The sequence below is a fragment of the Serinus canaria genome, chromosome 3 (genome assembly GCF_022539315.1).
Source record: "Serinus canaria isolate serCan28SL12 chromosome 3, serCan2020, whole genome shotgun sequence".
Lineage (NCBI taxonomy): Eukaryota > Metazoa > Chordata > Aves > Passeriformes > Fringillidae > Serinus > Serinus canaria.
This window is the reverse complement of record NC_066316.1, coordinates 27916347-27931083: the sequence shown is the minus strand read 5'-3', so window position 1 is coordinate 27931083 and position 14737 is coordinate 27916347. Positions and strand designations below refer to the sequence as shown.

At 39.4% G+C, this 14737-nt stretch overlaps 1 protein-coding gene across 1 annotated transcript in view; it reads left to right on the top strand.

Annotated features, from left to right (window-relative positions):
• PLB1 (phospholipase B1) overlaps positions 1 to 14737 on the top strand; it is a 77654-nt gene that overhangs the window by 17474 nt on the left and 45443 nt on the right. Inside the window, exons 15-23 of the mRNA XM_050971876.1 lie at positions 3510 to 3572; positions 4376 to 4456; positions 5857 to 5923; positions 6640 to 6698; positions 7759 to 7832; positions 9329 to 9372; positions 10220 to 10328; positions 11217 to 11268; positions 13126 to 13206. Coding sequence (XP_050827833.1) covers positions 3510 to 3572; positions 4376 to 4456; positions 5857 to 5923; positions 6640 to 6698; positions 7759 to 7832; positions 9329 to 9372; positions 10220 to 10328; positions 11217 to 11268; positions 13126 to 13206 — 630 coding nt within the window. The remainder of the gene's footprint in view (positions 1 to 3509; positions 3573 to 4375; positions 4457 to 5856; positions 5924 to 6639; positions 6699 to 7758; positions 7833 to 9328; positions 9373 to 10219; positions 10329 to 11216; positions 11269 to 13125; positions 13207 to 14737) is intronic.

Genomic DNA, 14737 nt, shown 5'->3' with positions numbered 1-14737 from the left:
GTAGCAAAGAGGCAGGGGAAGTAAGAATACAAAAATTATCCCATGACTGCTATCCTCAGCTGTGCAGGGGGGCTGCCTTTGGATAGTGCTAAATGCCCTACACTTCCAAGACAAATCTCACTCTGCTGCTACTTTCTACTAAGAACTTTTTAGAAAGGTTTTCAAAGTAGCTCTTTGGGTAGCCTCATGGACTAAATGAGCTGTGACAGATCCTGGTTTTACTAATCTTACTTTTTGACAGCGCAGCACAGGATGACTGAGGCTTGTCCTAACCTGAGAGTACAGCAATTATACTCCTGCCTGCTCTGTCCTCTATCCTGCATCCCCCACCATTCTGTACTGATGAGTCTTATACCTCTGTCTCCTCCTTCACCATCTTTGTGCTGCTGTTGCTCATAGTGAAAAGGTGATAGACAGCCTTGAGGAGCTCTTGTTATATCCTCTAGAGTTGGATGTCCTATCCAGCTGTTTTCTTTTATGCTACTTCAAGCAGTAATAATGCTGTTGTAGCCCATATCATTTAAAGAAGCAGAATTTGCAGGAAGAGGCTTCTATCAGAGGCTTCTATCGTCAGCAGACAATTTATCTACAAGAATAGTACAGTCACTTTAATAAAATATTATCTTTTAAAGTTAGTAGGAGACAAGGAGTTAAAAATTGATAACCTATTGCAGTGGTAACCTTGAAACAACCGTGCTGGGTCGGTTTATCTCCTTTGCTGTTATCTGTGAGATTCCTTGTGATGACGTCACAATTCCTACCTCAGTTCTTCCATCAGAAAATAAATGCCCTCTGTTTTCATTTTTCTGTCTAATCCTTTTCTGCACAGACTTTGTCTTCCTCTGCTCTGTCCTTTAGCAACCCATTGTGTGGCATGTTACTCTATTCTTGTCACTCTAATTGCCCAGGAGCATTTTGTGAAAATAGCAGAGATGAAAAACCATAAGCAAAACGAAGCTGTGCTTTTAAGGCTGGCTGCATCAGGGCCAGTTACCCAGACTTGGACAGTGAACATGCTGTGGAGCCACCAAAACCAGAGCATTGTCATAAGGGAGACAAATACCTGCTTTGCTTTATTTCAGTGTTTTTTCTCAGTGTGAGGTGATTCCTCTAGTGAGGGGACAGCCTAGGTGAGCTGGAGGAGGAGCAAAATGTAGCAAACCCACATTTTGCCACAGGTTTGAAGGGAAGACTATGTGGTAACAATTCCCTCAACTCATTTTGCCATCTCTTTTCCTGACTTCTCTTTGATTAAGTGGACTTTTCAGAGTACAGTAGCAATCATCAGAAAGGAGCCTTTCAGGGTTGCTTCTTTGTCTGCCTGTGATTGCCTTGTCTGCTGTATTCTGCCATGATGTAAAAGAAGATATGAAAGATGTGTTCAGCATAAAAAGCACTAGCAGGTGTCCTTGCCTGATAAAGGTCTCTCCAGTTCTGCTGGGAAATCTAGCCAACAGTTTAGGCTGACTTTTTTAAAAATTTAAAAAAAACCCATAACACAGTCTTGGGAGCTGATAGAAAATCAAGAATTGTGACCTGTGGACCTGGAAACATAGCAGAATGAAACTGCATTCAGAGGTTTACCTTCTCCTGCTCTCTGCCAGGCTGTCAGGACCTTGTTTTGAGGCTCGGTACCAGCCTCCTTCCTGGAATAATTACCTGCTTATTGGCCAAAGGGCAAAACCTTGAAAATCTAGTGGCAGTTGGCCTTAGGGCTGCACTTCAGCCTGACTGAGGAGAAGCTGAGCCATCATGTCCTAAGGGCTTGGTCCTAGGTAGGGCTGGATATTTGGCCAAAACTGTTCTAACTCTCTTGTACCAGTGCAATTCATATGCTAAGCACACCAGAGAACAGTCAGATAAATGACATTGGAAAAATGAGAGGTTGGCTGTGTAGTTTGGCAGCTTTGATGTTTACCACAGAGAGCTTGATTGTAGGCATTGCCAAAATTATTCAATTTTACCTCTTGATATATATCTGAGGGCAAAGCTCCATTCATGAATGTAAAGAACTTCATAAGAGTAAGAGCTTCTTGTCTTTTGGCACTTTTTTGTTATGGAAGCAAAACCCAAGCCTGTCCTGCAGCCAAAAGAGAAACTAAAACCAGGCAAGAACCCAAAAGTGAGCAGCATGGCAGGAGGCTGCCCATGACTCTCTGTTCTGTGTTCAGGGGTTTGTGCTGCCTCAGAACCTGTTGAATACCAGAGCAGACCCACACCTGAGTGCCTGCATGACAGATGTGCCAGAATTTGGGGAGGGTTGGTGGCCAGAATGCAGTCCTGGTGCCCTATTCCCTGACCAGGACCATGCAGCTGAGCTGCATGGGAGCTGCCAGTCTTTGCTGGGAGGGCAGTGTGTCTGAGCCAGCTGGAACTTACTGCCTTCTGGAGAAATTTGTTCTTGTCACCCAACTCCCAACACACATGCAAGTGTCTAATACTTGCTTGAACTTCATTTCTAGTCAAGAAATACTGTATTGTATGTATCCCATGTTTTGTGGGATGATTGTGTGTTGGAAGTGTATTTACTTTAAGAATGGGACTAAATAGCTACATTGTTTCTTCCTAGGAGGATGGGAAAGTATTCCAATGTATTTTTTCCCTGAACTTCATTTTTTTAATTTTTGCACATAAATTATTTTACACATTTCAGGGAAATACTGTCTCTTCAAATGTTTCTCTCAAAGAGTATAAACTCTGTAAGCCTCTCCTCTATTTCTCTGAATTTTCCCATTATTTTTATTGATGGAAGAATCAAAATAGGATATAACATTCCTGCAGAGTGTATTGGTCACATCAAGCCTGCTGCTGTTGTATTTTCCAGTCCCTTGCATCCTGTTTCTTGTGCAGGCTGCTGGTCCTGGCAGCTGCTGGTGCCAAGCTGAGCAGACATGCACTGAGGGATCTAAACCCTCAGCCAATTCCTCTGTGTGTGATTGCAATTTAATTAGCACTCAGCAAGCTGCCTGAACAGGTGAAGTGATTATTTTTGGTATTTGTCCCTTTGTGCTGTCACTATTTTCTAAATAATTCCATAATTTTTCATTACAATAATCCCCTTTCCATCTTCTCTCAAGAAGGCCAACAAGCTTAAATGTGAAGTCTCTGTATGGAGTAGGAAAGCACCTTTTGGTGTTGCCTAACATGTATGAGAGTGTAGATAATGAAACAGTTCTGAAAGGTAGGATAAACAATCAGCACCTATAGAGTCAGCATTCCCAAAAGCCAGAATGTTTGGATGGAGGTTTTAGTCATGATGGGAAGACAGTCTGCTCATGTGAGAGGACTTGCTTTCAGTTCCTTGCTTTTGTAGGTATACATGTGGTATATTTTGCATAGATAAATATTTATCATAAGCAAAAGAAACTTTTAAATATATATATTTAGATATATGTATATGATTCTGATGGAAAACTTCAGGCACTAGAGTCTTTGCATTGCTGCTGCTCTCCCTCCCTCCCTTCCCACATACAGCATGTGTACAATTCCTCTGTTCTCTCCCTTTCCAGATGCAGCCAGTTGGACAGAAGCAGCCTTATGGTGCCACAAAAATTGTCCAGTGTCCATCTCGGGTAAAAGGGCTTCCTTGTTATTTGGGATTTTATTTATTCTTTGCAGAATTTCCAATTTTTCAAATACTGTTTTCTGAAGTTTTTGGGAATGTATGCTTGCCCAAGTTACTGCACTGTTAAAAATTGACTGTTCCTAAAGTTCATTGACATGGAGTCTTTATTTTCTATAGATGAAACTCTGAAAAAAAGAACTTTTGACAAAATTGAGTTAAATCATCTCTGTCAGATTTTTTTTTGTCCAAAAATATAACTAGCTAATCTAAATTTATTAATTGCAGGTATGATGTGCATTATCAATATTCAAATTTGTGTCACCAATAAAATTCAATCCATATATTTTATATAATCTAGCTTTTCTATGATTTGCCTCTGCTGCCATGTTTTACTAATTTAGTCCCTGGATCTGTCAGTAGTCAGGATTGGAGCATCTCATGTTCAAAGAACAGGTTCTTGTATGCTTTTGCATTTAAGCTCTGACTTCAATAACTTGATTGTGATAAAATATTACTGGCATCCAAAAGCTTCTGAGCAGCAATTAAAATATCAAAGAGTTAGAATTTTATGTTTTGTTTGATGTTAGGTTTAAGGCAGGAGGTTGTGCTGTGCCTAGAGCATACCTAGGACATGGCTTCAGACCAGGGCTTAACTTTCAAGTCTAACCTGGTTTACTTCACTAATGCAATGTTCATTCAGAAATTAATACTGTAAAGATTTTTTTCTCTCAGAAATTGTAGCCAGAAGACTTTAATGTCAGCTGATGTGTTTCCACTAGCATTGGTAAACATACTCTCTTCACTCTGCAGGAAAATCCATACTTGTTTACATATAGGAATAGTAACTACTCATCTTCCCTGAGGACATCAAACCGCAGAGAAACACCTCAGGTATAGTAGGACTGTTTGCATCAATGGACTGGGTGTGTTCCAGGGAGTGGGGCAGGTGGGTAAGAGTGTGTTGTAGCCTAAATAAACAATGCTACCTGGGAAAACTACATGCAAAACTCCAGCTCTTTACTTCTGTGCTTAACTAACTAGTCAGATGTTTAATAGCAAATTCTCTCCTTGGTGCTTCTGTAGAGTGTGGGTAAGGTAGGTGTGTCCAGCTAGCCTAAAGGGAGTCTTGCCTTCAGAGGTAAGAGCCTCTGTTAGACATCTGGATAAAAATGCTATTTTCCCTGGGATAAGAAGATGGTGAAAGTGGGGCTATTTAGTCCTACTGTGGAAGAAACTAGATCAGATCCATCTACTGTGTGTGTCAGATTTAGTCTTGTTCATTGCCATAATAAAACTGAAGAATATGGTTGTTTTTTAGGTTTTTTAGGTTTTTTTTTGTGAAATAATTTCAGATTAGATGTGTGGAGAAAAAGACCCATGATTGTGTTTTTTAAGTCAGAGTACTTTGATTGTGAGCAGAACTTGGTGTTCCCAAGCAGGAACAGAGTGAGTTGATAATGTTCAATTTCATGCCTCAGAATACAATGCCTAGACCATCTAGACAAAATGGCCTGGTTGTAACTGGAGTTGTAAGATGCATTTCTGTTCACATTTTAATCTAGTGCCATCTGTTTTGTTGGTTACTTGGGGTGTACAGACCTTGCCATGAGGCAATGGTACCTATCACTCTGATTTTTGGAAATAGCTGTAATGTAGGAGGTGTTAAGAACGTAAGGAGCAATACTATGTTATGTTTGTGGTTGTTTTGTTGGGTTTTTAAATTAAAAATTAAAAACCTGATCCAGTAAAATGGGGCAAGACATACAAGTATCATTTCCTTAGGCAAGTTAGCTTACTTAAGGAGTACTGTAGAGAGATTTGGAGCCAAAGCACATCTTTAAGTCTTGTGTGATGGTTTGCTCTGGTATATTGATGGCCAGCCCTTCACTAATAGTAGACTTTGGGGGTATTTTTGTCAGTAGGCTGCAACCCAAAAGAGCCAGGAGGGCAAACTCCTGGCTGCACATACAGGACTGTATACACAGAAGGCAGGCTCATGGCCTGCTGACAGAGGTATGGTTTTGTGCTAGGATATTTCAGGGATGTTCAAACATTTTCTTGCAAAAGATGTTCAGGGTATGGGCACACCAAATGTTGTATAGCTGAGAGCAACATGGCTCAGAGTCTAAAACAACTGGCCCCACTGGTAGGCAAGACTGAGGGCAGGCTGAGCTGGGTAGTTGTATATAAAGTACATGGGGATTCCATTAATCTAATGCTCTGAGACATAAATGGTTTACCATGACCAGAGTAGAGTGAGACTGATGTGCAGTCTTGCCCTGTCTTTGCAGGAGAGGAGCTATGGAACAAATGTGCCCTGTCCTGACCGGGATCCCTCTGACACAGTTCCAGTTTCAGGTATAGTACTATGCCTTTTTGTCATAGAGCCACTTCATTTGATGACAGAAGGAGAACAGAACTGGGTTTACTCAGGAGAGGTACTCTTTTCTCTGCAGAAGAACGCTTTGTTGACTGTGGTTTTTAAGAGTCTTTTTGGAACAATGTGAGTGGTTGTATAGCAAGATGGGGGTTCACTACCTCAAGGATGATGAAAGTTTATGCAGCTGCATCTTCTATGTACAAAAAAAGAAGTGACAGTGGAAAAGATGGGAGGCAGTCAGGTCCTTCATTTCCAGGGGAAAAAAAACTGTAGGGGGCTCTTGTTAATGCAGTCTGAGGTGCAAAAACCCATATGGAGTTCCTTGGGTAGGTTTTGTCGTTCCTCAGAATCTGTGATGGCTCCAAATATCCACTCTGTGCTGGCACCAGAGCTGTGCCTGCTTTTCAGTCACTTTCACCAATTAAAAGAAATTTGAGAAAGAACAAATGCAAGACTGGAATCTGCCTCCTTTGTCACTGTAGCTACCGCCCAGCTATGGTACCAAGAATAATTTGTAATTTGATGCCTATCAGTCTCTGTCATTCTCAACTGATGCTGTCATGAATATTAAAAATGCTGTCTTTGCAATGATTTATTATGCTTATTCTGAGGAAAATTTTTAAAAAGCACCACAATTTGTAGTTTTCTTTTGTTCTTTCCCTTACATTACCTTTGTTTGTTTGGTTTGTTTTAGTTCATAATTTGAAACCGGCGGATATTCGGGTGATTGCTGCCGTGGGAGATTCACTCACAGTAAGTAAAGATCACTAGATAGCCACTGAGAAAGCTAGCAATGAAAAACTTGCAATGAAATTTCTGATTTTTTAACCTGGGAAATGGTATACATACCATGCCTTTTTGAGCCAAACATGTTTTTCACTTTTTTTTTTTTCCATACTCTACCTTGGTTGATTAATAATCAGATCATGAGTCTAATCTGAGTGCAAAGTTCCCATTTGAAGTTCACAAGAGTGTCACACGAGGAAGAATAGATTGTGTAGCAGCAAAACTATTCTGCTGGAGGGGACTTGCAACAATTGCTTTTCTTTACAATGTCTTTCAATTTTTGGCAGGTTCCAAGGTATTAGTAGCAGCTTGAAGAAGAAAAAGTTCTGCATCTGATTGTGTATATCTGTGTATCTATATAACATGAACAATATATATGATAATACCAAAGCCTATAAAGCCATAGTGATTCATACTAACTAAATATATGATTAAAATTGCAATAGAACATCAGGTGTGTTGAGTGGAACTTGCCTTGAGATTTTTTTATTTTAACACTATTCCTTGTACTATCTAAGCTCATTACCCCTAGACTGGTTGTGATTCTCCAATCAGTGGTGACTGCTTTACTGCTCATGTAATAATTCATGTTTCCTACAAGTTCTGTGCTAATTATCACATTAAATCCTTGTAGTCTTTTTCCTTGGAGAAACTTGGAAAGACATAAAATCACTGTATAACTTTTTAATGTGGGGAACATTACAATAAATTATTAATTCAGAACAACTGCTGTCATAGTTATTCCTTATGTAAATTTAGAGTTATATTAGTATTTTGAACATTCTCAAGTAATTTTCCCACACTTGATCTAATCATGAAGTTGATAGAAGAGGGTAATTCACTGGAGTGGAGTTAAAATACCTTCAGCCTTTGAACTTCTTGAGAACAGGAATCTGTTCTGTTTTGGGAAGATGATGTAGCTTGCTTCATTAATATGCTTTTAAGTTATGCTCAGTAGGATCAGTTAGAGAACTAGTCACTGTAGCAATGCTTATTTTCTGAAGGTAAACTTTTCTTCTTCTTCCAGGCAGCTAATGGGGCAGGATCCAGACCCCATGATGTTCTGGATGTCCTGACTCAGTATCGAGGTCTTTCTTGGAGGTGAGTCTCAGAAATCTTCCCCTCAGTGGGAGAGAATCCATTTTGTTCAGTTTTGATCAATATAGTTGTTTTTGTAGCAAATGAAGGCTTGTGGAAACGTGGATTTCATGTCACGTTTTGCATGACAGCACATGGTTGTAGTATTACTCATGATAAAGAAAATACTCCAACTAGTGGTTATCTAGAATGCAGTGTAGCATGGCTGGAACAGACCCAGGTACATGAAAAATGGGGTCCTTGTTAAATTGTTTTTCAATCCCATGGTTGTAGGAGACCCTGGAAAGGGGTCTTCTAAACTCCATTGCCATGGCATCACTTGCTCAGTCTGCATTTCTGTCCCTGCTCTTTCTGTATCGTGTCTGCTACTGCCCAGTGTGCTCCACATCACCCATTGGTCTCATTTAACATTGGTGGTCTACAAAAAATCTTTTCTGCTGTTGTTTCATATGCAGTATCTCTTTCCTTGATCCTTTCCTAGTATTGCTTACATCATGGAGAACAGTTTATCAATTATGAGTCAATACAGACTTTTACATATGCAGCATGTCACTAGACACATCAAAAAGACTCTGGAGAAAGGCAGTCACACTCACTTTAATCTGCAACTGTATGATTTAACACCAAACTTGTCAGGCTCATCTTCTGTTCATCATTTTTTACCAATTCAAGTCACTGCAACTTTAGAAGAAGTTTAAACATGTTCACAGAATCATAGGATGGTCTGGGTTGGAAGATACTTTAAAGATAATCTGGTTCCAACCCCCATGTCATGGGCAGTGACACTTTTCACTAGACCAGGGTGCCACCATCCAGCTTGGCTTCCATTTGCACTTCAAATCCGTTCCAGATTAAAGGGTCACTATAGAGATGTTCGAAGTAAAACATTTTATATTTTGATCTTTAATAGAAATCCATTGAGATTTTTTTTGCAACAAGTATGCTAGTAATTTTTTTCAGCATGAAGGAGAATAAAGAGGACATGGACATAATGGTGAATTTCACCAGTCTAGAAGTATTCTTCCAGTTGAGTGAAATGTGAGTGGGGGAAAGGCAATGGGGGAAGGCAAAGGTACTGATTTTACTTATCACTCTGAAATCTATGCTTTTAGAACTTTCTGTTTGGTTAGATATGTTAACTAAAAATGGAAGCAATAAATATTTTAATAGGTAGCAACTGTAGCAAAGGTGGCAGCCTTGGAAAAAGTCTCATTTCTTTCAGCTGGGTTTAAACATATGCCAAAACACGTGAAAGAGCTGAAAGGACAGCTGCCTGTACAGGGCTTCTATTATGACTGTTCTGCTGGAGCTGAGAGTGTCTGTGATGTGGTGCCCCCCTTGGGATGGTCTCCCAGGGCGCGGGGGGCTCAGCACAGCCAGCAGCGCGCTCTGTACCTGTGCCGTAACCCCAAAAGGGGGCACTCTCCTACCTTGTCCATTGCCTTGCCGAGTCCATCGCACCTCACCAACCCTTTTCCCCCGTTCTTTCTTCTTGACAGTGTTGGAGGAAATGAAAACATAAGCACAGTTACGACACTACCAAGTAAGTGGCTTTTTCTGTACATTTGATAAATATGTGGTGCTGTTTACTGTTCGAATACCTGCTATTGTAAAAGGAGACAAGAGAAAAGGGTTAAAATTTGTAGTGTGACACAAGCAATCCCTTTGTGTTTAATGTCCACTGCTGAGTAAAAGTTGCTTAGCAGCCAGGCTGTAATATGCTGTGCATGACTTAACTATGTGTTTTGTAATTCCTAGGTTTTGGTTGTTTCAGTATTCTTCTGTTGGTTATAGTTCTGTCTAAAATGTGTTTGGTCACAGATGAATCAAAGGTCTTAGCTCATAGCCTAAAGAAACTATTTTGACTATATGGGAAAGTTGTTTTAGGCAGGGGCAGAATCACATTACAAGATCAGATTTTACATGCTTTTTAAAGGTCAGGACATTTTAGATCTGAGGTGTTTGTAGGGCTGGTTTGTAACCTAAGATCTAGAAGGGAATCTGGGGTCTTTGGGGTTAATACATCTGGGGTCGTCGGGCTAAAGGATTTGATTCCAACCTGTCTGCAGTTAGAGCATGATGGCATGAGATTCTCTTGCCTGAGTATATGGTTACCCAGCCTTGCTTGCCAGGCAAAATGGCATTGCCAGCCAAGATGGTTGTTTTAGGTCATGAAATATCTGAATTAATGAAATTCAGAGATCTTGAAGGCAGGGAAATGGTTGTATGGTGATGAATCTCCATGTTTATAATACTTAAAGGTTGAATTATTTTTTAAATAGCTACCTCCTAAAGCTTTTTAATGGTCTTTTACTAAAATCTAACCTTTACTGCCTCATTTGTTACCTGCTGCAGGAAACAATATTTCAGGGTTCTGTCTCTTTCTGCAGATATTCTTCGTGAATTCAACCCATCCTTGGTAGGGTATTCCATTGGCACTGGAACACAGAATTCAAACAATGCCTCATTAAACCAAGCTGTGGCTGGAGCTCGTGCAGAGTAAGAGAAAAACTTTTAATTTTAATAGGAATTTGATTTTTTTTCTATAAAATTCCTTGTGACTTAAAAAGGCCCAAACCCTGAATTTTGGCAGGAGCACAGTAAGTATAATAGGCAAATATTTTTTAATTCTAACTATAGCATGAAGGCCAAGAAATGTGATGAGGACTTTGACAAGGATTAAAAACACTGCAAATGAATTAGCAACAAAAGCAATACTTTCTCTGACATTTTCAGCCAAGAAAGCCACAGCATTTTACAGGCACTACTCTGAAAGCTGTCTTGTTGTGAGTGAGACAAAAGATATCTCCACTTTGTAGGAGGTGTATTCAAACCCTCTTGTCATCAGGACCAAGAGTTTGTGTAGAGACTGAGAAAGTTGTGGATTGTTTAATTCCTGGTCTGCCAGAGCTGGGAATTAACTGGAGATCACCGTGCACCCTCTTCAGTGCAATTCATATCCTATTTTTTCCCTGTGGTAACAGTTCTTATAAGACCTACTTCAGTGCCTTGAGGCCGTATGATAACATTGGTATGAGCACAGACACTTCAGAGCTATGTCTGTAGATAACCTCTGTCTGATGGTGGGAAGAGAAAAGTGCATTTTCTATTTAGTTGGTAAAAGAGAAACTCTGCAGCATTTACAAAGTAGCCCAATGCCTGTTGGATGCTACTTATTTTCTCTTATTTCTTCCATCACTGTTTCAAAACATAGCCTTTGGTGGCTATGTCATATATTCCATTCAATGAAAATTGGACTTCCTTTGGGGTTTTTTGGTTTTTGATGTCCATTAGTCAGCTTTTCTCTTTGCCTTGTTATCTATGCAGGATTCTTTCTTTAAATTTTTATTAATGTATTTTATGATTTTATTTCTCTTTTATTTTTAGGGATGTTCCTGAACAGGTTAGGAAACTGGTGGACCTCATGAAGAATGATACTGTGAGTTCAACATGTCATGAATATCTTTAGGATGAGGTGACATAGCATCATTAGTTTCTGCAGCATAAAACCTCCCAGTGCAGAGTGTGAGTTCAGCACAGGATAATCTATAGCTTAGTCTTAAATGAATTTGTACCAGCATATGATAGCTACTGTCAAACCCAGATAATTGTAACCTTTTCATCATTTTTACTGCAAGTGGCTGTAAATGCATTGCTGTTGCTTCTGGTTCCAACCTGTGTCACCCTGTAAGATAACAGAGCCCGTTCTCTTGAGGATTTTGCTGTGGTGCTATTAATTATCTTGTAAGCAGGTGGTTTTTCCAGCAAAAATGATACATGCTAGGATGTTGAGGGCAAGCTTTTCAAGTAGCAAATCGTGTGGAGTGAACATGTAAAGTGAGGAAGGGACTTGTTTTCTAAAAAAACAAATTAGTCCCTTCTTTCATCTAGTCATCAGCTAATTTTTGATTTACACATTTATTGTTATGAATTATTTAATTAATGTTCTGTGAAATACACATTAAGTTGAGAATTGCTCACATATTTCTCACCTAGCTCGTGCTTTGAATGTTTGCTATTTGTAATTTGACAAATGTGCTATGCAATCAGTGACCTAAGTTACACTATGATAGTTTGGCTTTCCAATGGTGCAGCTGGAAAGCAGCCAAAAAGCCTTCAAGATATCTGTGTGCATGTTTAGAGTAAATACTCTGGTGTGTACATATTGACAAAAATATTTTCAGTACCTTCCTTCTTGGTTCACTTTCTTGTAAACAAGATTTCCATCTGATGGATACATCTGAAATGAGATTAAAAGGAGCAGCAACTAACAATGAACGGTTGGATGGTTTTCATTCAAAGTTTCTAAGCACTACTCTGCCAAATTTATTGCCCTGAGAACATTAACAGAAATTTATGGAAATATCTTTTATTTAGGTAATAATTTTTTTTTATAACTAGTGAAGTTCCTTCTAATAAGAAAGCCTGCTCATAGTGGAGGTCATATATCTTTAAGAGATCTTTTTTACCCCCACTATTTAAAACACTTGTTGAGTGCAGAAGGGAGTTTCTCCCTCTTTTTGATTATTTTTGCATTTTGACACCAAACTACTGAACAGTGTGTTTACTAGCAGGGATATGTTGCCTCCAGCCTTTGAAGAAAGATATTTTTAAACCACTGGAGGCTGATGCACTATTGGTGCTTTTCCTACCAGTGTTTGCACTGCAATTAAAGCATTAGAATATTGAGCATAACATCCAAAACACGCTACTAAGCATATCTGAACCTTTCCTCAAAGCTAAGAAGGTGTTTATTTACTGTAGCATAATTACCTTGATTTAGTTAGCTATCCCGTTGCAAAATCCTTGCAGAAACAAAAAGTGCTGCAATATTTTGCCATTATTGTTAGATAGAGTTAATGTTGCCCCACTGTTCTTTGCAGTTTGTCTCACAGCAAGTCTGAAATATATTGTCCCCCAGGGTTTACCAGCAGGAGAGCTGCATTATTTATCACACAGTAAAACACATACCATAATTTTTGTATGAAGATATATTTCTAGAACTGCAGGAAGAGTCACTCTGTATGCACAAGATATTACTAAGAAAAGCATACAGATGGATTTTGAGCAACAGTTTTCTGAAGCAAATAATTTGATGCCATTGATATTGTAATTCTGGTTTAGATCACAGCAGTTTCTACATCTTCAGTCATGACTACAAACTTGTTTTTGTTGTAGATGCCTAGGGAATGATGGCCATGTACTCTGAGAAATGGGAAATTTGCATTTAGTAGGTTGCCACCATCTCTCTCCTTTTCTAATTAAAAGCTTCTGTTCCATCTCCTTCTCTGTGTAGAGAATAGATTTCCAGAATGATTGGAAGCTCATAACACTTTTCATAGGAGGAAATGACCTCTGCAAAGTCTGCGAGAATCCAGTAAGTTCCCTGCAGCAGGAACTGGGCCAGTCAAGCCACAGGGTCTTTGTGCATTGCAGGGGGTAAGAGGGAGGAACTTGGTGGTGAGACCAAAGCAGTAAAGGTCTTACTTGTGCAGCTCTGGAATGCAACTGTACTGAGACCTTCAGGATGCTCAGCATACTGTTAGAGATACCTTTAGAACCTGTAAATTACATAATTGTTGAGACTTAATTTTGCTGCTAACTAGGATAACTTTTTTTGTTGCATAGGGACTTTACCTCCTGTAGTTAAAATGCCAAGTGTTTTCACTCCTTTTTGCCTTGTTACACTCCTTAGTCTTACTCGGTACTCTCAATATTTTCAGTGCTATGGGAAAAGTTCTAAGCATGGCTCATGCTAATTCAATGATATGTAATGTAGTATACATATATAAATACAAATATATATATATATATATATATATATATATATAAAGCATACATACAGTATCTAGCCTTTGGTATGTGTGATTGTAGGGGAGGTGGAAAGCTGTGGCAGACTCCTCACTTAGTGGTGAGGGTTACCTACTCACAGGCAGTTAAGCACATGCTTGTCATCCTTCATGATTAATTTTGGATTAGGAAGAACAGCAAAGCAGCATAGTAAGATGGTTATAAAACAAGGAAGGAGCAAATTAACCATTGCTACCTTCTGCTGTCAACCCAAACACAAAGTGGCTGTTCACATGACTGGGGTGGGTGGCAAGGAGAGAGCTTGTGTGCATCCAAGGATCACAGCAGCCTTCCTGTGGCACAAGTAGAAATAGTGCCAACCTCAGCACTCTTGGTGAGCTGTGGCTTAGGAAATGAATAAGGGATCTGAGCTGTCTGCTTCTATAGACCAGACAAGTGGCAAGCAGGCAATCAACTTCTGCTTGAAATTAAATGAGAGAGGAAAAAAGGCTGAAAATAAGGCAGGCATTTCTCACAAGAAAGTTTATCTGACTGTTGTAGTCCCACAAGTGAAAAAACAAGTGTTGAATTGCTTAAGACAATGAAATTGGAGTGTTTAAACCATTAAAATGGACCAAGGAAATTTTGGCACTGAAAGACAAGTGTATGAAGTGATTTCATTCCCAGCTAAACACATAAGTTTTGCCAGTTATTATTTGTGGCAGGCCAGGAGCATATGGGAGACATGTTCTAATATTCCATACAGCAGAAATTAAGTTACCTTTACACAAACTATTCTCTCCCATATGTGGCCTCTGTCAATGAGTTGTTAGCTGAGCTTTTAATACCAGTACAAGCAAGCCTAGGAATTGAGGATGTTGTGATGTCTGATAAGAATAGCCTGTGAATTTTCACCCTCACTGGTATCCAGTGGCCTCTAGTTCTTTTCTTGCCAGTGAGATAGCTGTGATGGGAAGGAAGAAAAGCAGAAAAAGGACCATTTTGCCTATGACTCTGTTACTTTTGACCCAAGAGTTAGAAACATAAACACTACTGTGTTATACAGCTAGTCATTCCTGTACCTGCCTGAGTAAACTAATAATAAAATTCAACCCTCT